The following is a 27,248-nucleotide window of genomic DNA, read 5'->3' as shown; positions in this document are numbered from 1 at the left end:
GGGCTCGGTTGGCCACATAGTCGTCTGCAAGCCTCGCCGCCTCCTGGTAAGTCTTGGGCTTCTTATCGTACACCCAAGCCCTCACCGCCGGCGGGCACTGCTGCATGAGCTGCTCCTGAAAGATGAGGTCCAGCAGGCGTTGGTAAGTCCGTGCCTCATAGCCCTCCACCCAGCGTATCCCGTACAAAGCCATGCGTGTCACGTAGGTAACATAGGACTCCTGGGGCTGCCTCTCTTCCTGCCGGAATTTACCCGGTAGGCTTCAGGGGTGAAACCGTACTGAAACAATAACAGTTCTTTCAGGTGGTCATAGTCATCAGCATACTCATCTGGAAGCGCCATCATCGTCTGCTTCGCCAAGCCGGACAGTAAGGGGTCCAAACGTGCAACCCTATGCTGGAGAAGCACTTTGTACCGCCGACACGGTGTCTCAAAGTTTTTTAAAAAACTGTTGATCTGATCAGTACCTTCCACGAACTTGGTGAGACTGTGCTGATCCAGTTTGAGTTGATCTTTGTTGGGTTAGACAGGGGGGCAATAAGCGGGTCTGTTCACTGCCATAGTGATAAACTGCAGCCGCTCCTCCGGTGTCCCTCTGTCTCCCCACGCAGTAATCAGTGCCAACATTTCAGTGGTGAACGGACTGGTAGCCGCAGCAACCAGTACCCCTCCTGTTGCACTGCTCCCGGAAGGTGCACTCGTTCCCTCCCAGAGATTCCGCCGCCCCGGCACTGGGTTCCTTCCCTGATCTCCGGGTGGCTGTAAAAGGGCAAGCTGAGCCGTATCCCGAGGCTCTGCAAGCCGGGCTTCATAGTCACCGTCTGCAACGACCTTGTTCTCAAAGGGCAGTCCATATTCATGGCACTTGTCCTTCAGCTGAGCTCGGGTCCTCATATTGGATGAGCCTTCAGCCTCGCTCATGGTTCACGGTCGCAGCAGTGAGGTGGTGTTACAACTTGTGTTAACTGTTGCACTACGGTGTGTTCAATATCTTTAGTCCCAGGAACTCGCAATTACTCTCGAGTTCCCACTATATGACAGAGTCCCGCAAAACACTGTAATATAGGTTCAGTTCAATCCCGCCGCTTGCCACCAGTTAATTATAGAGCTTGTCACGGTAGCTTATGACAAGATATAATGAACACCAAATATCTGGGTTGAACTGAACGAGGCTTAGATATAATAAAATATAATTTATTCCTTAAAAAAGGTGAACACAGCAATATAGTACAATTAACAGACAAGAAGCTGACACTTACTTAGGGTTGGGGGGTGGAGAAGTATCAGCTAGCAATTCTCCAGCAATCCGGTGACATTCCAGGTGGAATCAGAAGCACAACTCCAAACTGTAGGGTTGATACAGTTTATATACCTGTGCAACCTTGTTCTTAACATTGAATACAGACTATTGGTGAACAATTATCTGTTTCCAATCCCTAACGTGGAGACACAGATTAACCCATGCCCCCCAGCTAGTTAGCCCATGTGTACTGGGACTCTGAGGATCTTATTTCTGTAGCCCCATAATTAAATCAGGGGCGACGACCCGTCTACCAAATGAAGTATCTGGCAGGAGCTTCATTGTTTGTAGGTGTAGACATAACACTTACAAACCACTCCAGTTTGATGTTCCTCCGCCCTCAGGTAACAATTAGAGTCTGTTGATCAGGACTTGCTTCCTAGTGTTTGGGTAAACAATCAGGGCAGTTAACTTTTGATCACAGGACTTATTACATGACAAGGTGTAAGCCACATTCCTAGACTGCAGTCCAGTTAACCCCTTGCCTCCCTGGTGAGGTCAGGGGGTGGCCATATGGGGTGCAACCCCTTTAATACCGGGCCAACCCCCTCTCCCTCTACACTATGCATTTAAATGTCCCGCGTCACGTGAGACATAGTAATACCGGTATACACATAAACGTCCAGAGAGGTAATACCGGTATACACATACACATCCAGAGAGGTAATACCGGTATACACATGCACACCCAGAGAGGTAATACCGGTATACACATTCACACACAGAGAGGTAATACTGGTATACACATGCACGCCCAGAGAGGTAATACCGGTATACACATACACGCCCAGAGAGGTAATACCGGTATACACATGCACACCCAGAGAGGTAATACCGGTATACACATGCACACCCAGAGACATAATACAGTAACACAGTACAGTTTTTTGATAAATTAAAAAAATATAGCTAAATAAAACTATTGGGTCTGGAAGTGTAAAATATCTGCTATCACTAAATATTTCTTGGTAGGTGCACAAGGTGCACACAGGCTGAAAACCACAGAATTATCATTATATGCATTATTATTATTATTAACCTAATTAATCCAAAACTAAAACATTTTATCAAAAAAACATTAGGATGCCAATTCAATTAAAGGCGTAAGGTTAATATATTCACCAACGTTTTGCAGTGTTTCCAAGTGATTTAGACATCATGCCTTCCTAATTGTGTAATAATTCTGTAATAGTTGCAGAGATGTAGTCTCCAGGTGTTTAATTCTGTGAGATCTGTGAACAAAAAAAGTGTAATTTTAAGTGATCTTTATCAGAAGAAATGTATTGAAGTCTGTGAAACGGCTTTATGCTAAAAATCATTGAGACTCAGAAAATCTATGAGAAATGTCAATTTTATTACACACTAATAAGATCTGCTCAAAATGGATCTCTATTTTTGCATGTAAGCTATGTGTAGACATAGCTGATGATATTTTTAAACTCTGAAACCTAGACTAAAATTGTCCCTCGCCACTTCTGTGCCCTTAGCTTCTTTGCAAAGTAGCTTTTTACTCTAGCTGTTGTGGTTCTGCATTTTCGGCTGACATTGCTTCAAATGGTTTATGGCTTATCTGTTGCGTCTGGCACCGTGACTAGGTTTTTATTTTTTGCAGTGAAGCCGTGTTTTTCAATTTGTCTACAGATTATGGGTGAGTTTCTCTATGATTATTTTTTATCCTGACTTGTCCCCTTTACAGGTTTAGATTGAAACAAATATGTGTTTATCCATTTCATAAACTGAATAGCAACGATTATAAACTAATACTTAAAAGATTTAGAATACAACAAATTGCTTCGCATTCCCTGATCAGGGTTGTGAAGTACAATTGTACCTTACTGTGTAACTTTAGCTAATGCAGCATTTCAGCTTTTCAGTAGCATTTAGTAGTGTTGGGTAATGTACAAAGCTCATTTGTTCTATCAAAATGAGCTGAAAGGCATTTTGCAAATGCATCAATTTACCAAGGCTATAGCAGCAATAAAATGACACTTAAAGCAGCAGTCCAAGCTGCCATTTTCTTTTCTTCTCCATTTAATATGTGCATCAATACAATCCACACAATAAGGCTCCGTTCACACTGCGCACTTCACTACGTGCGTGCGCGCGTTCGTCACCGACCCCTGGCAGCCAATGGTAGTGTTCCGTCTTGAAACTACCATTAGCTGCAAAGCACGGCGTCCACGCTGCTGCAGTAGCTGGAGTCTTTTGAAAGTGTGATTCCTGGCTGCAGCAGCGCGACGTCAGTTTCAGCAGCCAATCAATGTCCAGACGTTTATATTGATTGGCTGCTGAAATTGAGACTCGGCCCTTCTGTGGGGACGGGGGACCTTCCTTGCTATAGATTGTCTTAACTGAGCGTACAAACTATTTCACTACCACAAATCCCAGCCTCATTTCTGATGGGCCGTTCGATAGGTGAGACAACAAACAGCACTGGATCAGATGCCTTACACAATTAATTTGTGGTGTTTAAAGAGCATGCAAATTATATCTGGGTGCTTTGGACCAGTGTGTTTTCAAGAAATCTAATAACTTCTAATAACAGTGATTTCTTAAGTTTTAAAGCCTCTGAAGTGAATGTATACATTTTTGTCACTCTGCGCCCTTGACACTGCACTCCCGCCCGCCCGCTCCCCCTGCTCCCCCCGCTCGCGGATCATTCTGTCTGCTGGGGATGATCACACATCGCCCAGCAGACGGAGGCGAAGTGTGCTGTGTGAACGGGGCCTAAGTAATTCGCTAAGTTGTCGATCAATCCCTTTTCCTGTGATCAATCGGGGAAGATTCGGCTCAGGGGTTCACTAAATGGCTGCAGAGGAGTATTCTGCAGTCAGTGGAATGCATTTGCATATTAATATCACAAAGTTCTGTGGGAAGATCATGTGACCAAGCAGTCACTAGATACAACTGAGCTCTGTACTACTAGAGATAGGACATGGCTCAAAAAGGGGTGTGCCAGACCCTGTTTCAGTAGAGGAAGGGGATGTGACTTTGTAAATGGTTGTTATAGAAACAAAAAAGGCTTGTTACATTATAATTACATTAAAAATGTAATTCAGAGTTGTTTAAAAAAAAAAAAAGACTACAAGTATTTTCTTATAGTACAGAACTGATTTATTACAAAAAAAAACACGTAGGATATTAGGATATTGCTTGGTCTGCAGCTTTAAAAGAGCCAATTTCATCCTGCGTCTCTTTGCATCAACTGGAAATGTTTTTACATGTGCATTGCTGATGTGGTATGCAACATATTCCCTGTGTCATTTTTTCAGTGAACAGTTGCGTCAAACATAAGTCACCGTTTATTCAACCTTAAAATTGTGCGTTTTTCTATGCAGTTTGAAGGGAAGAAAGTGTGGCAGAATTTAACACAATTCCCATTATAATCTCTGTCATAAATATTGCATAGATAGTGGCAGAGATTCACTAAGCGCCCAGGCAGGGTATTGAATACTGCTTTAACCATTCACAATCTTAAAGGTGCAAAACGAAAATGACGCCTGAATGCATAAAAAAAAGCTGTCTAAGTTTCTGCATGTCTAAGGCCGAGCTCATAGTCCTCCAGTTGCGGTACGCGTACGTGCTCGTGCACAGCAAACACACTCTTGTTGGATCCCATCTTTCTCCTCATACTGCCTGCTGGCGAAGAGGTGCGTTGACGCAGAAGCGTTTTGAGGAGACAATACATTTTGTCTTTTCAGGCGGCTGCCACATTATGCCAGTGTCATGTGAGCTGGTTCAGCCAATAAGTGCGAACCAGCTTCGTGACGCGTTCACCTCGCCTCCCCATCGCCTCCCCAGTCTCCTGCAGCTTTGCGAGGCTATTTGCGTGGATGTGTGCGGACATCATAGCTAGTATAAGCTCTGCCTATGTGTTATTTTTTAACTTCCAGATCTGTGTTAATATACATTTGTATGGATAACAGGTCTGCCTCAGATGTAAGACACATTCTTATTACCATGTTTCTTACAATTGACACATACAGCATTAGGTAGAAAGCTCATGTTGGTTCAATAATGAAGATATCATAATCTGCAAATGCTTGTAAAATAAAGATATGAGTGAAACAAAATATTGATCTAATAAGCAATATTTAGATTTATAATAGTTATAGGCTGATGATCAGGTCAATGAATTCAGATTTGGGAAGTGTTTCTGCCATATAGTTTATTTTTATTTTGTGGTTTCCAGTTAAATCAATGATTTACTTTCATGTTGAAGCATCATCCTGTATTGTATCACAAGATATCAATATTATTTTTCCTATACAACTGATGCGTAGAGAGGCATTTTATCCATAAAATGAATGTGTTAATATATCACAGTCTTTTCCCAATCACCCACTGGGTGCATCCGTGAACCTTCTGACGGGTTGTTAGAAGAGGCATTAGGGAGTCGTTAACTGAAGGGAATGTTGTAACGGGATATATCAAATCCAGCAACATTTGTCTCTTACTTGTGCATCAAGGTATGAACCGAGGAGTCACCTGGAGTTCGGCCGTGCTATTTTCCTCCATGTACCTCCGGTCCCTGAGATTCTTACCAGTGTAGTCACCAGTTTTTATTCTCCCCCCAGGGGAAACCAAATGAACGTTTAATATCGGTGGTGCTACAGGCCAATCGGAAGCTGCAACGTCATTGGTTGAGCTTTCCTATTAGTTGAACATTTAAATCACCTTAAACAGGAAGTAACAGTCTCCTGAGCTGAATATAGCATCTTTCCGTTCATGGGGTTACACCTGGAGAGAGAAAAGGAGCGTTTTGGTATGTGGGATCACTGCCTTAATGTAAAATGTTTTGCATTTGGTGCAGATACAAGCAAATAATAAATGCATACATACATGTGGCCCCTTATGTCTTCCACGCTTCATTCATATCCCTGACCCTCAGGTGACTTGGGCTGATAACTTAGGTAGTCATAGAGCTGTAGGTAATATTATCGCCCAAACCTAGGTGAGGTAGAAACGGCTGATGGAGATAGATGAAGAAAGGACAACAGAGTATTTTTTTTTATTTTTAATAAAAGTGGTTTCTTGCCAAACCAAAAAAGACCCGCCATGTAAAAGATCATTGAATATCTAGCTCAATGTAATACGATAGTGGCATTTACTTTATTTAGTACTGCGCAAATATAAAAAGATAAACCTTTTTCAAAAACTGAAATATAACATATATTTATAGGGCGCGGTTATGCCTATAAATGGCAACTGTCAGTGTTGCATTTATCGTTGAATGAAGGACATTTGGTGCCCGAAACGTCACCTAATTTTTTTATATATTAGTATGCACTAAAAGCGCACACGGTGGCGGCAATGCGTGTGTTTTCGGGCGAATTTGCGTCGCCGGCACTATAAGCACGGCCTTAGAGATGATTTGTTCCTATATAGCACACCTAGTTTGGCATATGTTTTGGATATCAGGGTATCAATGTGCAACTCAAATGTTAAATGGGAGTCAAACCATAAGCCCAAATATTTGAAACTAGTAACGGGCTAGGATAGTATTGAAGTTGGTTCTGATCTGTAGCTCCTTCATTGGAAGCTTTAGAAATTTAGCCTTGGTCCCAAATACCATTGTTACAGTCTTGTCAATGTTTAAAAACAGTTTGTTTTTGGAAATCCAATTTTCAAGTCTCAAAAAGTCAGATTGAAGTACGTGTCCAAGGTCAGAGAGGCTATGGCTGTGTGCATATAAGATTGTGTCATCCGCATACATGTGTATTTAGTCTTCCTTACAAGTTGTAGGAAGATCATTAATGAACACCGAGAAGAGTAGGGGCCCCAGAATAGAGCCTCGCGGGACACCGTAGGTGATATCCAAGGGGTTGGAGTTAGTGCCCGAGATAGACACATGTTGGGATCTATCTTATAGGTAGGAATGAAACCAGGTTAAAGCATGCTTCCCTATTCCAGTGCACTGGAGTTTGTTTAGCAAGATAACATGATCAACAGTATCAAAAGCCTTTGCATAAATATATAGCTTATTGCAGGGGTGCCCAAACTTTTCTGTTCGCGCCCTCCTGCCTGCACCCCCCTCCTTCCCTGCACCCCCCCCCCCTCCTTACCTGCTCTCGAGCTTAGCGGCATCATATGACATCATGACGTAATGACGTCATGTGATGCGTTGCCATTTGACCCCGCGTTGTCATGGCAAAAGCTTGGTTATAGTTATACAGTACATATGTTAATAATGTGAAAATATTATGCTTCCACAGTGTGAATGTAGCTGTTCACCGCCACAGGCTTAAAGTGGGTTTTCGTTTTAATATTAAGATCCTTATCGACAGATAGTACAAGATCGAGGAAGATAAGAGTGTCAGGACTATCATTTCATTGAGATTTGGGCACTATTCCTCATTATCATCAAGCGGAAAGGAAACCCCCATCTATACCGGATGGAATTGTTGCGGCGTGCGGCTGTGACCTTCTTTATACTTCGGCGCCGCTGCAGTGTGACAGGAGAAAGGACCTGGGAGAGCTGAAGTGTTTAACCCTTGAATTCCAGTGTTGGCTGGTTCCTCGCAGTGGCTGAAATTTCTGCCTTGGCGGTAAAATAGTGCATCCGCAAATTTGTTGCGTAGTGTCTCAGGTTTGAGGGCCCGGGGCCAAAAAGCCCTCTGGACTCTGTCCATGAGTAGGCGGGCCCCAGGGATTTCAGCGCATATTGTGTGGGATGAGCAGCCCAGATACTCTCCAGGGTCCGTCACTGACTCTGGGACCCCTCGGACTTGTAGATTGCTTCAGCGTGCCCGATTATCCAGGTCCTCCTGATGTTCTGTCATCGCCTCAAATTTTTGGGAGAGTTGCAGCAAGTCCAGAGAGAGCTCCTCCTGTTTGGTAGAGACCTCCAACATCTTATTTTCTAAGTCATTAGTGTTGTCCTCTAAATGTGTGAGATCCCCTCTCAGCTCTCTGACTGCTTGTGGGTTCTCTGATTGTAGCAGCACTTTAAGGTTTTTGTACAGATCAGCTATATCATCCTTGGTGCTGAGCTGTGGGGCACTGCCCTCTTCCGCGTTCGTGCCGCCCGCACCCTGTGGGGATCCGCCCTCTTGCGTGCAAGTGGCTTCATTCTTTCTTTTGAGCATGTCAGGATTATATCTTTATATATTTTTTCGATTTTAAGGGGCATTCTTGGGGGGGGGGGGTTCAAGAACTTAAGGCGACAGTTTCTGTAGCTTGGATCTGCTGAAGATGCCCGGTTGTGGCATACAGTGTGTTCAATGGGCCATTAGTCTGCTTTCAGGTAGCAGAAAAATCTCACAGAAATGTTGCAGCGTTTCTGTGAGATAGCCACAGATTTTCCTAGATTTTTCCTGGTCTAGCAGAAGAAAACATCCGGCCACATCTGTATATGTCTATTTGTATTTATTTATTGGGTGTAGTTGTGGGAGAGCTCTCTAGTCTAGGCCTCCTTTCCCTGCCAGGCCTGCCTGAGGGAGGGTGAAGAGCATAGGTCCCCGATCAGAATGAGTATGATTAATACAGATAGGGTGTTCAGCAGGCCCAGCTAGCCAGATTTAGGGCTGTTTCAGGGCCTGAGATGGTTTATTGTCTGTGTTACCACGTGGGTGATTTACTCTGTGTTGAGGGCCTCCTCACTGACCTGTTGGTTAAGGTGATTCTCCGTTTTGCAGCCATAGAACTTGCTGCACCTCACTCTGCCATACCGCAACCTCCAAACTGCATCCCTCTCTGTCCTAGGCCCAGCGGACTGCTCTCCAATCAGGCGGGACCATCATCCGACGTGCGGGTCTGTACCACCACACAGCCAGCAGGTCCGGCCCGGACCCTCTTTTGGGTGGCGCAGGCCCTGGACCCGGGGGTTGAGCTTTGCCTAGGCCCGGGGACCCTGCTCTTCGCCCGGAGGTTATTTGGGGGATGGTTTTCCCTGAACCGCGGGCCTTTTTGCCTGCGCTCTATCTCTGCAGCTTTGCTATGGGGCACGATCTTTCTCTGTATTCACTGGTCTGACAAAGCTGCATTTTACCCCACTCTCCTAAAGCTTGTGCTGTGTTACTGGGTAATCGCTCAATGGTTACCTGTATAGTTTGTTTTGTCTAATGACAACTCCTTGAGGTGGGAAGGCCCCGGACACACGCCAACCCTCGTGCCCAGGCGTACCTCCTGTAGTGCTCGCTAGGCCTGAGAACTATACTTCAGTTTCACAGCTGCTGTTTATCCGACTTATAGTAATTTTTAGATCAATATGATCCTCGGGGTTTGTCTTCTAATATTTGTAGTTTTTAATGGTCTGGGTCTCTGTGCATTTGGTGATGGCTAAAGATTGGTCTGTCTAGTGAGGAGCTCTAGCTCAAAACAGCCATCTTAATCAGGTTCCAAGCCACCTTTCAAATGTATGGATTTTTAAGACAATTTGCAACTAACATTAACCTCTGATATGCCAGATTTATTAAAATACCGAATATTTCATGATATTATCATGGCGGTGTATATTGGGTTTCAGAGATCTCGCAGATATCTTTTGATGCACACAAAGGACCTGTAATGTTACAAAGGTTCCGTTTCTTTTGCAATGGAAAATACTCCTTTTTTTAAGGGCCAAAAAGCCCCAATAATCTGGTCTTTATTGGTGTCATGGGAGACCATGTTTATTAACACATTTTTATACCGGGATCATTGATTGAGCAAAGCAAGGAGGTAAAATAAATTGTAATTTATTTCAGGAAAAGACATACACACAATGTAACACAATATACAGGGTTAACACACTAAATGGGAACGGTGCTAATGAATAAATCTGTCCTTTAAACGAAATTCAAAAACATTTGTGGCCCAGTTTGTGGTCCTACAGGGCCCTGTAGGAGCCCTTTCCAATGACCGGTAGGTACTCACGAAAGTCCTGGAACTGATTTCGGCATGAAATGCCAGCCACGACCACTACGTGCTTCTGAAGAGGGACTTAGAAGAATTCTTGAGTCAAAATCTGTGAAGCCGACTCGTGTCTATTCAGTACTGAGCATCTTTGAATTTGCCGCTGTTGGTTTGGCGCTTGGAATCTGCGCTCCTCATTGGCTGCAAGGCTCCTTATGGGGTTCAGTGTCCCATTCACAAACCTCTACAGCCTATCAGAGCGTGGGAATTCTCCTGGCAGCCAATCCCTGATTTGCCGGTATTGTAAAGCCGGGTGGGCACCCTTTTTCATTCTGCAAGGGGGCATGCACCAACCTGGCACCTCTGTCTCTTTGCATACTGAGCCCACCCGCTGTCCAGGCTCCACAGAGTCTGGGTTCTGGCAATTGGTGGCCGGATAGCCCTGTGTTAGCCCAGGATGCGTGTACTCAAGCAGAACTGCAGTACCCCTCCTGTTCTAACACCTTGGCATCCCTGAGGCTTTCAAGTCCTGACTCCGCATAGACCCAGAGGCACCAAGCTTGGAAGCCATCTGGTCTCCCGGAATCCATGACTTGGAAATCCCACCGTTCATTTACAGGTTATCAGTACATATACCTATTAAATATAACTCTTTAATCAAATATACTGTGTCCTGTCTTATGTGTAGTTAAATATATAAGTCCCTGTTCTGGTGTCAGGGATGGAGTGAGTGTATATATTTCCTACACTCTCTAGCCTCATTCTTGGCACACTTTAGAAATTACTTTTAAAAACTTTTACACACAAGAAAGCACTCTCAGTTTTATCACATAGCTGGAGACCCCCTGAACCCCTATACCAGGTCCAGGGTACCTGGGCATGTATCTGGATAGCTCTCCTTATACTAGAGACCTCTCTTTATTCTATGGACCCCGTGTATGATTGCAGATCTTCATTAACCCCTTCATGCCCCTTTACCTTGTCTGGAACATGCTGCAGCAGGAATCCTGGAGTTGAGTCGTAATAGCGCTTTGAGTCAGAGTTTAACCGGAACAATGTGCTTGGCTGCATCCAAGAATCTCACTCGATTCCCGGATCCAATTCCTGGGGTATCCCATAACTGTGGAACCCCGATACATAGCCACATTCCGTAAAGACGTTCTCCGACAAACCCACTCTGAAACTTACAGCCTAGAAATCTCCCGATCCCAGCATCTCAGGAAAGGCAAATCACATAGAAATCTTTAATGTCGCGTAATTTGCACACCATCACAGTAATGCATTTAGGACATCTGGGTTACAAGAGCTGACACTCAAGGACCACAACACACGGATCAGGGGTAACCAAGTGGGCTGAACCTTTATTAGTGAGCCTGGTTAACCCCTTCACCGTTACAATTGGAAATGGGTCTTATGGAGTAACCCCTCTTCTAAATATGTCCACAATGTTTTTCTTCTCACAGGGAGTGCTCAAGCTGTTAAAGGGGAAGCCAGTGATGAAGATGAGGAGACAGAATATTTTGATGCCATGGAGGATGCAGCAGCCTTTATCACAGTGACCGCTGACCCCAAGCAGCACAGGTATATTCTGTTGTTTACACATGCTTATAATTACTCATTCTTTTCTGAATTACATAGCACATGCCTCTGACCGTGTCCACAACAATATTTAACACTTCCCTCCCCCCCCCCAGTCACAGATAGAGTGCATGTGAGGGAAATCTATATGTATTACCTCATGGTTACTAATCTGCTCTACCTAACACATAAATCCTGGTACTAGCGCAGGCAGTGTTAGGGTTAAATCTATGCCCTTGCTGCTGCAGCAGTAAACAACTCCCTTGAGTGATAGGAGGGGTTGGGCCTAAGGCCTGTGTACTGCCCTATCAGGGGCTCCGACCTAGGACCCTCCCCCTGGGTACAAAAGGGACTGCAGATCCAAATGTAGTCGTTGTTGGAAGTGTGGAGCCAGGACTCGGGCCACCTTCCTTTCCCTCCCTCAAGGGAGTGGGTCACTACCCCTTACTCCACCAGGCAGTAAGGGAGCAAAGGATAGACCTTTGGGGCCCCAAGCCCTGGGGGTTGATTCCAGGGACCAGGGAGAGAGAAAAGAGTGTACATGTTGGTATGCTGTATGAAGAATAAAGAACCATCATGTGTTTTATACTCCTGCCTGAGACTGCAGTTTATCAGGGGGAGCACAAGAAGGTTTTCCTGCAGAAACTGCACCCGGGCCTGCTAGAAATGGAGGTGCTGCAGCCATAAAGAACTAGGAAGATCCCTAAAGCCTGTCCTGTTAGTCCCCAACTAACACCGGCGGACACTCCGTATCCAGTACGGGCAGTACAAAGGATCAGGGCCATCCCTTAAGGTTGGATGAAAGGAAATTTCACCAGCAACAAAGGAAATGGTTCTTTACAGTAAGGGCAGTTAAAATGTGGAATTCATTACCCATGGAGACTGTGATGGCAGATACAATAGATTTGTTCAAAAAAAGTTTGGACATCTTTTTAGATGGGAAAGGTATACAGGGATATACCAAATAAGTATACATGGGAAGGATGTTGATCCAGGAATTAATCCGATTGCCTATTCTTGGAGTCAGGAGGGAATTAATTTTTCCCCTTAATGGGTTTTTTTGTTTGACTTCCTCTGGATCAATAAGTAAGTATAGATATAGAATAAAGTATCTGTTGTCTAAATTTAGCATAGGTTGAACTTGATGGACCTACGTCTTTTTTCAACCTCATCTACTATGTAACTATGTAAGAGTAAGCCTAGCAGGTGAGCAGTCAACACCACCCGGTAACAGTGAAATCTCCCAGAGGGTGGGGTGAACACCTGTTATATATATATATATATATATATATATATACACACACACACACACACACACACACAAGCATAGGTGGAGGGAAGGAAAGATGAAGAGATGTGGAAAGAAGGGGGGAAGTGGGGAAGTTGGATAGAACAGAAAAGTTTACAAAGGAGTGAGGAAACAGCAAACAGAAAAAGCAATATGGAAGACAAAATGAGATGGAGGGAGAGAGAGAGTTCCCAGGGGGGGAGTGCAAGATTTTTTTGCGGGGCGCGGTGGTTACAGAGGCCCCACGCTCTTCCTCAAGGCATTTCAATTAAATGCCGGGGGGGGGGGGGCGGGGTGCGCAAGTCCTGGGTAACTCGCTTACCTTGATTCAACCGGATCGGGCGATGTGTCGCCATGGCAACGCGGCATCAAATGACGCCGTGGGGTCACATGACGTCATTTGGCACCGACACATGGCGTGAGCACTGGGGGTGAGCAGGCAGGGGGGCGCAGCACCAAAAGTTTGTGCACCCCTGTATTAGAGGATAAGAAGAGAAGGAGTTGAAAGAGCAGGTGTATAAATCAGGCCTGGGAGGATAGAAAAAATTGTCAAAGCATTTAGAAAGCCAAGTTCTCCCAGTTGCAGGATTGATGATGACGTGCAGAGTTCAGTTCTTGTATTCTTCACCTCCAATTCAACTCCAATATAAACTCCACAGACACTTAATTTCCCGCAGAATCCACTTGCGTCTCTTATATAATTTTTAATTTTTTATTACTCCTTTTTATTATATTATATAAGTTAGTATCTTTATTAAATTATATTTGTATATTATTTAATCTTTTATTGTATTTAGTATCTGTTGCTAGGCAAGCAATTGTATTAGGCTTTTTGAAGGTGATACTATGTGTGAGTATCATCTTTAACGCATTAGAGCCAATTTAGATAATGAAGGGGATATTGCCTATATATACCCAGAGTACACCTGTCGGAAATAGATTCCTGAAGAAGCTTATTTGCGAAACGCGTAGAATCCAGTTCCTGACTGCAGCAGAGAGACTGGCGCTAAAGAAACTAGCTGCTCCGCCTACCATGGAAGGATCACACACATCCGCAGGTCCTGGTACCGTATCCACATGGTGCAAACCAGTTTCCTCACAGTGAAAATAGCCGCTATAAAGGTTCAGTCTTTGGCTAGATTAAAACAGAACGGTGTCGGTGATCACGCCCCTAAAGTGCAACCATAGTTGCCCACTCATCTTTCCAAAGGCAAAAGGCCCAAGACGATAAGTTTACCGACTACCAAACAGAGATGCAACGGGGGCCAATCAGAGTGGATCAGAACTCTGCACAAGTTGAACCACACATGATCATTGATACTGAACCAGGTGCATGTGGTCAACCTACTCTCAGGGAAGAAAATATTGCATGAAGCAGGAGAGAATTTGTTGCCAAGCGATTAAAAGAAGACATGGTAAAGTGGAAAAAGGATCTTGAGTCAGGAGTCCTCTACAGAAGTGAGGCCACTAAGCACATCATTTAAAGACTGTGCTTGGAAAAAGTCCTCTATGAGTGACATAAAATGCACTGAATAGAAGCACATGTGGGAAGAGATACTGGTTATCTGCATCAGACACAAGGACTGTATAACGGGCATCCTCTTCAACCATGGGCACATATCGGGCACACAAACTGCTAGAAAAGTGTCAACCCTCGCTGGTTAATCTCAGAAGTGCCAGATGATGGCCCAAAGGCGAACCCCAAAAATACCGATATGAGTGAAAGGCACCTGGAGTAAGGGCTCCAGTCCCAGCGTTACTGAGGGTTCTCTTCCTCCAACCATTCTCATTTCGAGCTGTAGTCACATCTCGAGAGAGAGTGGAGGGGTGGACTTTAGCCGTGGCTAGCCTCAGCTACCCACAAACGGGGGAGGTATGTAACAGGGTCTTTCCCTGGTTTATAAAGGCAGCACACTTAAAGCTTGTATGTAGCTGATAAGTCCAGCAGGGAGCTGGTTAATTCAGCTAGAGTCAATTAGCCTGTCTCCACCTGGCTCATCAGGTAGGTTTAAAGGTGGGCTGCACAAACTACATGGGGATCTCCTGTACAGAAAGACTGAGCTGCCATAGAGATACCACGGAACCAGACCCTCTTTTTTACAGAACGCAGTGGACCCTGGAACCTGCCAGAAGGTGCACCCCCCGGACACCAACCCATACACAGACTGATGTAAAGAGCCCCTGCTTACAGGTATCTTTTTGAACGTTGGGGTCAGAGGTTGGTAAGAGGCCTCTCCTCCCAGCGCGGCAGATAGGGACTGGGAAGTATGAGTTAGCCCTTTCAAAGGGATAGGCTGTTTGTGTACTATTTAAAGCCGCGGCTTAAATAAAAGCCAACGTTTATTTTCCCTTAAATATGTCTCCCTAGTTATACCTCGGCACTTATCTCCTACAGTGTCCAATATGGAAGCATGATTTTGCTGCAGCACTATCTCCGGAGCCGTGGCTTTTTACTTCTTGGGACAGTTACGGAAACCGTGACTCCTGCTACATCTGTTGCCCGGAGCCGGGGATAATAAGTCCTGCTACATCTGTACATCAACCTTTCTGTCCTATTGTAGGACCTTCCGCAAGATCAATAGGACAGAAACTATGTCGTTTCTGAATCTATATGTACACTGTGACAGAGTCATGGACTCTGTATACATTAGTAGGAGGTGGCAGTATGCTTGCTTTCCAGTATACGAGGAGTTAACCCAGCTGATTAAGCAGTCCACAGGTGATTCTAATTAGTAAGCTTGTCTGCTTTTAAAAAGGGGAAGAGGAAATGCCTCTGGGGCAGCAGTCTCTCTCAGACACTGACAGAGGACAGAGGAGAGCTGGCAGACCCAGGCTCCACAGACTTATGCTGTCCCAATGGAATAAAGCTCCCAGGTAAGGAGCCAAGTGGTATTACCAAATATTGTTGGTCTGGTCTAGCTTAGCTAACCAGCTGGGTAGATAGGCTTAACCTAGTTTAGTTAGCTTCCCTAACAGGGATAGTCTTTTCTTTGTTTTGTTTTACTTAAAGGGACAGAGCACCCATTGTTTTTATTATATTTTTGGACAAATAAATCCACCAGCATATTATTTCACCGGAAGAATTGTGTTGTCTCCTCACTAACCACGGTCATCTTGCCACAACACCTATTGAAGTCTCCTGTGAGTAGATCATCTAAAATATAGGGACAAATGCACTTGATTTTGGATTGTATTGTCCTCAATGAAAAAGTATATTTGCTATTTAGAAGAATCATTTACTTCCTTTGAAAAACCTCCAGATAAGTGTATATTTCCTTGTGTATTTAGCTCAGGGTAATGAGGTGGCCATTAAACCAACAATTCAGTCTTGGAAAATCATTGATGATTAAGAAACAAGGGAAACAACCTTCCTAATCCTCTGACAACCCCTCTAGTTTATAGAAGTGGCAATGGGCACTAGTGCCGTTAGTACACCAGCAGTAAAGAGCAGGCATTTCCAGCATGGGATTTCATCATCATCGTCATCATCATCATCATCATCCATGGTTGTATTAAATGAAGAAAGGTGATACATACAATTTACAGACGTTTCCTGGACAGTCACAGATATGATGATGGGCATAAGTAACGTTTACAGACAGGATTAAAATTGTGTTAGAAGAGGTAGGATAGGCCCGCAGTGTGTTGTGTTAGAAGAGGTAGGATAGGCCTGCAGTGTGTTGTGTTAGAAGAGGTAGGATAGGCCTGCAGTGTGTTGTGTTAGAAGAGGTAGGATAGGCCTGCAGTGTGTTGTGTTAGAAGAGGTAGGATAGGCCTGCAGTGTGTTGTGTTAGAAGAGGTAGGATAGGCCTGCAGTGTGTTGTGTTAGAAGAGGCCCTGCCTCAAGCTTATAATTTATAGTGAGGGTAAGTTGACATTGGGCTGGTGAGTTGCAGAAGCATTAGAGCAGCTGTCATATTATCGAACAGCAGCAAACGGCTCACACCATTTGGCTGTCCACCTTTGCAGTGACGCAGATGTAGACTGAAGGGGTTCTGAATGAATTCAGCTGGGATTTGAAATTCCTTTGTCCAGTCATAAACACTGCAAGGGGTGGGTTTGATGAAACACATGACAGCAAGAAATCCCAGATGTTAACCCTTAGCACGCTAGTTCTGTGCAGAGGGGAGCCGTTCTTGGGGAACCCTTTCAGACGTCCACCTTTTGGGGCAATGCTGTCTTTGTAAGATATCCAGCTCGTGCTCTCCAGATGTTGTGTAATCCACTTGCAATGCTAGTCTTCATCAGGAATGCTTTGCAGAGCTTGTCACTTATATACCACCTCTTGATTTACATCCAGAAACACCATCGTGCCTCCCATTCATGTGCATAAACTTAGTGTTTCTAATAAATAGTGGTTATATTAATTTATTGCCATTTTCAGTCTTTTTAACACAGTCCTAAACCTCCTACATACAGTAGGATGCTAAGTAATTTCTTACTGTGCTTCAGTCCTAGTGCCAGCTGTATTGGAAAATCTGGCCTTTAGAGATCAGTTGTTTTGGAGGGGTTACGCTTTATATTGCTTACTTTTTAATGTAAACATATACTGTGCGTTTTTTGTTTTAGACGTTCTGGAAGCAGTCTCAGCAGTGCTAGTGGAGGTCATCCAGAAGACTGGCATCTCGAAGACCACGTAAGTATCACTGCTATGTACAAGTAACTGTAAAGTCACATAAAATCATGGGGTGGGATCTGGGCTCGTACATCAAAGCAATTTTACTGCAATTGACGCTTAAACTTTTAGTGCCCATTCCTAGAATGGCACAAGAGTTGACACTCAAACTGTCTCAGATTAGCATGCCATTTTTTGGTGTGCTGTGAGCTACTGTAGTTGCTGCCACAGCTATCTAGAAAATAGCTGTGTGTGATCTTAACAGATGTGAAGCACTTTAACTAGACATTTTATCACTAAAAGAATTAAGAGACCTTTTCATTGTTCCAAGAGTGTGGAGAATCCCATTTTTTTTTCTTGATCATTTGCAACAATTATAATAACAAGCAATTGGAGAACAACGTTTCAGGCAGGGTTGGGGTCACCGTGAGGCAGATTAGTCTATGGATCTACAGGAGCAAGGAAATTCTTCTGAGCAATATCTATGTGCCAGATAGGGTGCTAAATATTGAGTGCAAGTAGAGTAGTTTCTGCCTAAAAAGGGCTTTCTGTGTTCCTGTAACTGGCCTTGTTTGAGTGAATGCAGATATAGCACTTGACGTTCCCAAAAATAACATAACATATCCTATTTTAATGCAGAATATCATAGTTTCTATAGGATTCGTTGGCATTGTTGGGGCAGAATATCCTAACATATCCCACTATCATGCACCAGAAGCTACAATGAAGCCTGCTACATCTGCACTTGCAGGAGTTTCTCGGGTGCTAGAAGTTGATTGGCCTTTGTTTGCAAGAGGTTGTTATGTGTTTGTGCCTAAAAGTGCAATCTAGGATAAATCTCACCTCCAAGTCTCTCCATAATAAAAACATTTGCTATTGAGTTAAGGTGTGTTCTTTATCCTTCCTCCTCTATGACGTGATTGGTTTCACTGCTATCCTCCTGGAGGCCCCTTTCAGTAAGTTTGAATACAGCAGGTGTTCAAAGTCTTATTTATTTTCATGCCTAAATGTGCGTGCTTAAGGACTGCTATGGTCACGGCCTTTTGAAGCGAGTTTTTCAAATCCCAGGGTCAGCTCCTTCTGACCCCTCCAATGGGTCCGATAGTAATCTTCTCTCTCGATGCCTCAGACACCAATATTAGATTGGAAGAGCTATGGGGCAGGGACATATTGTGCATGTAACACTGTGTACACGCTGCATACATTGGCTGTACTATATAATAAGTATTATTATTAGCTGATAAAGAATCATTCATTCATCTGCGACAGTGCCCGATCTCATATTTTCTTAGATTGCTTTGTCCCAGCGTTTCTAAAATTACAGTTTCCAATAATTTTCTGTGATCTCAACGCTCTATAATTCAGTAATTATAATGATGACATACACCAACAATCTTTCTATACTGAAATGTAGTCAGACAAAACAAATACAGTATAGCTGGATATTGGATCTTTCTGGTTATTTTAATGCTCAAAGTTGCCGTATGGGTCCTGGGAAATGTGAAGAAATCCCCCAGTCTACGAAGTATTGTTCCTGTTTGGATCCACAAATAATTTAGCATACATTTAACTACAGATATCGAAGGTTTTTCAGCCAATGCCTCATATCAGTTGGGGAACCCTTGCCACAATTAATGTATACAGTACATGTATCAAACCATTTACAGCTATTTAGGGCTGGAGATAATACAGGCATACCCCGCTTTAAGGACACTCACTTTAAGTACACTCGCGAGTAAGTACATATCGCCCAAAAGGCAAACGGCTGCTCGCGCATGCGCCTGTCAGCACGTCCTGAACAGCAATACCAGCTCCCTACCTGTACCGAAGCTGTGCGCAAGCGGGGAGACTATAGAGCCTGTTACAAATGCGTTATTTACATCAGTTATGCACGTATATGATGATTGCAGTGCAGTACATGCACCGATAAGTGGGAAAAAGGTAGTGCTTCACTTTAAGTACATTTTCGCTTTACATACATGCTCCGGTCCCATTGCGTATGTTAATACGGGGTATGCCTGTATATTGTAACATGAATTCATATTTTATAATATAACAGATGGGTTGGTTGCACTCCCATTCTTTTGTAAAATGACTAATATTTAGGGGACCTTAGGAAGAGTGGAACAACTACTTTGCTGTGTATGTATGTATATCTTTATTTATATAGCGCCATTAATGTTTACAGCGCTATTGAAATCCATTAGCTTATAACATGGAACAGATTGAGCAATCTGTGTTGGATGAATTACCTGGTTTTATTAAGACATTGCTCTTCTTCTCCAATAGGCTTTTCATAGTTCACATCAAAGTAGCCACCATGAATCCAAGCGCAAGGATGTCCTACCGAATAAAAGGAGAAGAACTCATATCCCCGACAAACCAAACTATAGCCTTAATCTCTGGAGCATTATGAAAAACTGTATTGGCAAAGAGTTATCCAAGATCCCCATGCCCGTACGTGAGTTGTCATGGCAGTTCATCTGTATTCATCTGTATTTTCATATCTTTGCATATATTTTCATATGTTCACAAAAAAACCTTAGCCCAACAGAGAAACAGGAAAATAAATCTTCTTATTAAGTGGGAACTGAACATTTTTGTCTACACTTTAAGGATCTGGTCGAAGCACTTAATAACATGGATAGATTGAATTAACATAATTTAATTTGTGTGTGTTAATATCTGTTTCACATAACACTCTAGCAGTATACATTGCACTGCGCTCAATTATTGTTATATATTGGTTGTGCGCTTCAATATCTTTCTGTTTTTATATATTTTCCTATGTCCCACTAGAAGTCTTCTAGCTTCACAACATTGGCAAAGCCAGTGCAAGAGAAGTGCACCTGATTTCCCAAAGGAAAAACTCAAATTGTATTCAAGGGGAGACCTTTCCTTTGATAAATATGGTGCTGTTTTTGTTTTGGTTTTGTCCCAATTTCGCAGATCGGAGGATCTAGTAAATAGCCCTGTATCGCCTTCTGTTGTTCCCTTTTTCTTACGCGCTCTATTTAATTCATATACACATGGGAAATGTAATAATAGGAGATTAGAACATTTCTGTGAAGTCCTGCACAAATCGGTCCGGCCTATATATTAGACTGCAAGACGGGCATTTCTGGGCTGTTTCACACAGATTTAAATCTAGCTTTATTCATTTGGTCCTTATCGCATGTCCAAACTATGCAAAAACCCATATTTTACCATTTGGGAAATAAGACTGTGTTATTCAGATTATGCCCAACTGTGCCGTTACACCAATCCAGCCCCTCAAACCCCTACTTTGGTGTCTGTATAGGAGCAACGGCAAATGTAGGTATAAATTATATAACTTAATGCCACGTCCCGCCTTAACCTTCGTAGATTACCGGATATGCAATGTTATGATTACGTCTCATTTGTATCTACTCATCACAAAGGTCCGTTGTAGTTAATGCTATGCTCTTTCAGAGAGAAAACATGGCTTGATGATGTTATTGTCCTTGAAGAGACACCGTTACTATAAAAACGATAAGTTAGGTTAACGTGACGTCGGGTTGTGCGAATACAAAAATCTCACCACAATAACGATATTAAGAAAGGCATCACGATAATGATCTATAAATATCTGTTGGGCGGGGAAACCGGCAGGGGGGAAGAGGAATGGGCCCAGCACCAGCAGCCCATAGTTGGGCCTGACCTCTGGTCACCTCCGTGCCCTTCCAGCACAGGCCAGCTGGCCTCCACCCCACACTCTCCGGCCACCCCCTGCATTGCAGGGTTTAGCGGGATGGTGGTTACACCACTGGCTAGCTGCGACCCAGTGAATAATCTCCCACGACCTTAACTTTGAAAAACATTGCTCTAGCATATCAGTTCAGGTTTGTTTCCGGTATCCATCCCTAATGTTGATGTCTACTGAAACAATTATCAAGTCTCTTATGACAACTCACAGGGGTCTTTGTATTAAGGCACAAGTGGAGCACATCTGGGTCAAACAATCTGTACCATATAATGTATCAAAGGAAAATCCCACCGATTGCAACAAGAGACTTCGTCTTTGATAAATATAGTTCAGATTGTCCCAAAATGGCATCACTTTGCCTTGATACATATGCCTCATAAAGTCCTCATCACCATATCCAGCATTTTATTTCTTAATTTCCCCCCACAGTATAGGAGTCTGTATCAAGGCAAAAGGGAAGCAATTCTAGGGCAACCATCTTCACCAGATATATCAGAGTATAATACTTTACTGCCTTCAATGGCCTTTTTTTCTTTAATACATATATGGTAGTAAAAAAATTGCCCAGAATTGCACCACTTTTAAGCTCCCTTGGCATAGAGCCTGGGTTTGGTTTCTCTACTCCTTCAATGTACAGTTGTAGTATGGCCGTGTGCAGTCTTCAGAAAGAGATTCAGTGCAACTCAAGTAAAGCAAACAAAGAAAAAGATGAAGCAATAATGAAGCACATTCAAAAAAGCTTCCAAACAAATACATGAGTGAGCTATGCACCTACATGCAAGTGCTTGTGTTCAGGCACTTACAGGTATCTTTACTCTCTCTCCTCCACAGCAATAAGCAGGAAAACGAAGCTACTTCTTACATTGTCACTTTTATAAAGATCAGGGTATTTACTCACAAGTATACATAGTATACATAGATAAAAAAGGGAACCAATTCATGTGTTCTTCTCCCCCCGGTTGCCGTGACTCTCAATGCCGTCCCAGTACTTGTGTACAGCATATTGGAGGATATACATAACATGGGCACATCTATTCTAAAACACCTAACATGTCATAAACAATTCTAGTAATCCAACAGATTTAGAACATATCTTAATGTACATAGGTCAACATTTAAGAATTTTTTTTTTAACCTTTACATTTCTATATGTAATTGTTAATTAAAGGGCCACTTTTCACACCCTTGAATTAAAAAAAAAAACTTTATTGATTTTATTGTTTTTAAAGGTCTAAGAAAAAGGTACGGATTTGTAAGAACAATTTATAATATTAATAAAGCATCAAAATATTATGTGTCAGATTGCATTTAAACTGTATTATGTTACAAAACAACCCAGATCTATATTGATATTTAATCCTACAGGGATTAATGTCTTCATCTTAAATATCCACATTGTTTCTTTCTGGGATATTTTCTGAACTAGATCACGTCCTTTTATTCCTAATTCTATTCTATCAATCCCCATAAATGTTAGTCCATCGAGTTTAATAGCATGATATTTATTTAAATGATTTGACACATAATGTGTGTCCAAACCTTTCAAAATATTTCTGCAATGTTCCCTGATTCGTTGTTTTAGACATCTTTTTGTTCTTCCAACGTATTGTTTATTACAGGGGCATGTTAAAAAATAAATGACCCCTTCACTATTGCAATTGGGACAATATCCCAGAAAGAAACAATGTGGATATTTAAGATGAAGACATTAATCCCTGTAGGATTAAATATAGATCTGGTCTGTTTTCTACAATAATACAGTTTAAATGCAACATCTGACACATAATATTTTGATGCTTTATTAATATTATAAGTTGTTCTTACAAATCCGTACCTTTTTCTCAGACCTTTAAAAACAATAAAGCCAATAAAGTTTTTTTTAATTTTTTTTTTATTCAAGGGTTGAAAAGTGACCTTTAATTAACAATTAAAAATAGAAATGTAAAGGTTCAAAAAAAGTTACTCAAATGTTGACCTATGTACATTAAGGCGGGGGGCACCAAATTATTTAGGGGGGCGCAGGCTGTGCAGCGAAACCTGGGGGCGGGCAGAGCAGTGCACGGGCGGCCAAGCTGCTCGAGCTCCGTCCGTGCTGCTGCTTCCCCGTGCTTGTTGCGGGGGCGGGGCTTCTCCCTGCACACAGAGAAGCCGTGCTTGTTGCGGGGGCGGGGCTTCTCCCTGCACACAGAAGCCGTGCTTGTTGCGGAGGCGGGGCTTCTCCCTGCACACAGAGAAGCCGTGCTTGTTGTGGGGGCGGGGCTTCTCCCTGCACACAGAGAAGCCGTGCTTGTTGTGGGGGCGGGGCTTCTCCCTGCACACAGAAGCCGTGCTTGTTGCGGAGGCGGGGCTTCTCCCTGCACACAGAGAAGCCGTGCTTGTTGCGGGGGCGGGGCTTCTCCCTGCACACAGAGAAGCCGTGCTTGTTGCGGAGGCGGGGCTTCTCCCTGCACACAGAGAAGCCGTGCTTGTTGCGGGGGCGGGGCTTCTCCCTGCACACAGAGAAGCCGTGCTTGTTGTGGGGGCGGGGCTTCTCCCTGCACACAGAGAAGCCGTGCTTGTTGCGGGGGCGGGGCTTCTCCCTGCACACAGAAGCCGTGCTTGTTGCGGAGGCGGGGCTTCTCCCTGCACACAGAGAAGCCGTGCTTGTTGCGGGGGCGGGGCTTCTCCCTGCACACAGAGAAGCCGTGCTTGTTGCGGGGGCGGGGCTTCTCCCTGCACACAGAGAAGCCGTGCTTGTTGCGGGGGCGGGGCTTCTCCCTGCACACAGAAGCCGTGCTTGTTGCGGAGGCGGGGCTTCTCCCTGCACACAGAGAAGCCGTGCTTTTTGCGGGGGCGGGGCTTCTCCCTGCACACAGAGAAGCCGTGTTTGTTGTGGGGGCGGGGCTTCTCCCTGCACACAGAGAAGCCGTGCTTGTTGCGGGGGCGGGGCTTCTCCCTGCACACAGAAGCCGTGCTTGTTGCGGAGGCGGGGCTTCTCCCTGCACACAGAGAAGCCGTGCTTGTTGCGGGGGCGGGGCTTCTCCCTGCACACAGAGAAGCCCTCCTTCTCTTCCTGACTGTTTACCCATGCCGGAGCTTGCTCACAGTGGTTCGTTCCGGGGGGTGGGAGGGAAAGAGTAGTGTGTTGTGATTGTGTGTGTTGGTTGTGATTGAGTGTGTGTGTGTAGTGATATGAGTGTGTGGTGTGTGTTGTGATTGTGTGGGTTGTGATTGTGTGTGGTGTGATTGTGTGTGTTTTGTCTGTGTTGGTTGTGATTGTTTGTTGTTTGTGTGTTGTGTGTTGTGATTGTGTCTGTATTGGTTGTGATTGAGTGCGTGTTGTGATTGAGGGTGTGTGTTGGTTGTGTCTGTTGTGATAATGTGTTGTGTCTGTGTTGGTTGTAATTGTGTGTATTGTGTGTGTGTTGTGTGTTGTGATTGAGTATGTGTGCTGTTTGTGTTGTGATTGTGTTTGTGTGGGTGTTGTGATTGAATGCAGCGGTGCACAAACTTAGGGGCATACGCTCTCCCAAGCCTGGCGCTTGGGGAGACAAACAAAATTGACTTTGAAGCGTGCTCAGCAGCATTCAATGCACACACACAGCCACACACACACAGCCCCGATCCATGACCCCCCCCCCCGCTCGTGCTTGCAAAATTATGCAGGACACCCTGTTTGCAAGCGCGAGCTGTTGAAATAAGTATTTAGACATGTTTGTATTTACATTGTATACCGTTTAATAAAGGTTTTTTATTTTTCATTTGATTTTGATTACATCGGGCAGGGGGGGCCCGAGAAATTTCATGGATGAAAAGGGGGGCTCGGCATAAAAAGTTTGCTCACCCCTGCCTTAGTTGAATCACTACAAGCAGTTCCTTGCAGTACAAGACAGACTCCATTGCATAGCCTGAAATATTTTTTTTTTTGCCAGATAAAGAGTCTTAGTTCAGGTTCTAAATGTTATTTGAATACAGATTTCCTACTGAAATTCACATTTTACTTAAAGTAAGGCAAGTTTGTGCCAATGTCACTAGAACATGGACAATTACCAGCAATAACTTTTGTCCAAAAAGTTTGTGAACTTTATGCAAATGTTAAAACTTGGAATAATTTGAGGGAGACCGTGGCGAATCAAATCTGTAACAGAATAATGGTTTATAGGAGTGGTATTATTAACTACTCATTAACATGATCTCTTGTTTGTAGGACTCAGGCTCAAGCCCCTATTCCAAAAGACTTCTGATGCTAGAAGACACCTTCTGGCCCATTTAGGTGAATGGGACCATAAGATGTCTTATGGAATAACATCGCTTAGTACATATAGCCCTGAATCTTTAATAGACTTGTGTGTTAAAGAGGGACATGTGTTTATTAGATATGAAGGTATGAGCATATTAAGGTTTAGGATTAGTACATGGAAGAAGCACACAAAACATTTAATCAACATTTTGGTTTACAGCATGTCTTTTATGAAGGCCTAGGTCTTTTTCACTGATATGAAGATCTCATAATAAAATAAGTTTATTTTCATGCACATACTGTAGTACCCAACAGTTTTCATTGGACCTCAATGGTCCCACCATACTAAACCTGGATTACTTACTGCCTTTTCTTCATCTGTTTCCTATGTAGGTGAATTTCAACGAGCCGCTGTCCATGCTCCAGAGGCTTACTGAAGACCTGGAATACCATGAACTGCTGGACAAGGCAGTGAAATGTGAGAGTTCCAGCGAACAGATGTGTTTTGTTGCAGCTTTCTCTGTGTCTTCCTACTCCACCACAGTCCACAGGACAGCAAAGCCATTTAACCCATTGCTTGGCGAAACTTACGAACTTGACCGGCTAGAAGACCTAGGATTCAGGTCCCTATGTGAGCAGGTAAGAGATTGGAGAAGAGAGAGTACAAGCTTTAATATGGCAAAATATTTTATACTAGTGCTTCTCAAACATTGCGTGGTATAATCACCTGTGGGCTTTGGTTAGTCCTAAAACCTGCGGTGGCTGGTGAATCTTGTAAAGAGCATTGAGAACAACGACAGTAGCCTGATACATTATACCACATAGTGTCAGGCAGCCAATTGTGTCATATAATCTATGCTATTCAGAATGCATAGATTACTTTTACAACATAATCACAAGACCATTTTAAAAAGGTACTTGGGAATCAGTAATAATTATCTTTTCTCACAAGAAATCCCTCTGCAGACTTCCAGTGAAATCCTGTACTTCAATGTTCTTGTCATAGCCTTCAAGCTTTAACCTTACATGTTTATTTCTGCATCTCATATCGAATGTCTGGTTATAACTCTGATCTGCCCAAGCACCCTTCCCCATTTACCAACTTTTCCTTATAGACCTTTCTTCCTCCTAGTAGCCCTCCATCTATGACTGGAACGGAAATCTTCCTAAACAAGAGAACAGCTTCAGGGTATTGCATATGGGTTTAGAACTTGTTGTTCTTTGAACCGTTGAAACTCTGCCACATACAAGTAAAAATCACAGTATATGAATGGAATATACATCCATTGTGAAGATATTTATGCACATTATACTTTTATGTTAATCCACTATAAGGCATCACAACCTAAAACATCATTACACCTATTTCTGGTAATCATATGGCTGTCTTAAATGTGTGTTTATATAGACTTAGTGATCACTAAATCACTGCTTATCATGAAATTAAATGATGTCCTTTACATTTCAAATTATTACTTAAAATACAAAGCCATCCCACCTCCCAGAAGCAATAATCCACCCTGATATTGAACAACTATTTCCTTCTTTTGTAACTTTACTAGCAGTACCGGTTACCAAGGCAACCTCTGTTTGTTCAATATGTGTAATTTTAATTTCCCAATGTAAAATGTCCACACACACAAAAGAAAGAGAGAAAAAGGTGATCTCTAGGTGGCAATACAATTT

At 43.4% G+C, this 27,248-nt stretch overlaps 1 protein-coding gene and 1 long non-coding RNA gene across 8 annotated transcripts in view; one reads left to right on the top strand and one right to left on the bottom strand.

Moving 5' to 3' along the window:
• OSBP2 (oxysterol binding protein 2) overlaps positions 1-27,248 on the top strand; it is a 208,503-nt gene that overhangs the window by 138,145 nt on the left and 43,110 nt on the right. For 6 of the 7 annotated variants that reach the window (XR_012787689.1, XR_012787690.1, XM_075568033.1 and 3 more), the window contains 5 exons: positions 2,913-2,948; positions 11,599-11,716; positions 17,571-17,637; positions 19,906-20,073; positions 25,956-26,201. Coding sequence is in view for 5 of the 7 variants with exons in the window: in XM_075568033.1 (XP_075424148.1) it covers positions 2,913-2,948; positions 11,599-11,716; positions 17,571-17,637; positions 19,906-20,073; positions 25,956-26,201 (635 nt within the window). In the remaining 2 variants the exon portion in view is untranslated. The remainder of the gene's footprint in view (positions 1-2,912; positions 2,949-11,598; positions 11,717-17,570; positions 17,638-19,905; positions 20,074-25,955; positions 26,202-27,248) is intronic. The other variant, XM_075568034.1, reaches the window with a different exon arrangement.
• On the bottom strand, positions 17,038-26,220 carry LOC142464673 (uncharacterized). The gene is made up of 3 exons (XR_012787691.1): positions 25,927-26,220; positions 19,869-19,959; positions 17,038-18,768 (listed from the first exon to the last, which is right to left on the bottom strand). It is a non-coding gene; the product is annotated as an uncharacterized LOC142464673 (long non-coding RNA).

The sequence above is a fragment of the Ascaphus truei genome, chromosome 13, assembly GCF_040206685.1.
Source record: "Ascaphus truei isolate aAscTru1 chromosome 13, aAscTru1.hap1, whole genome shotgun sequence".
NCBI lineage: Eukaryota > Metazoa > Chordata > Amphibia > Anura > Ascaphidae > Ascaphus > Ascaphus truei.
The sequence above is the reverse complement of the archived record's forward strand: the minus strand, read 5'-3'. Positions and strand labels throughout refer to the sequence as shown.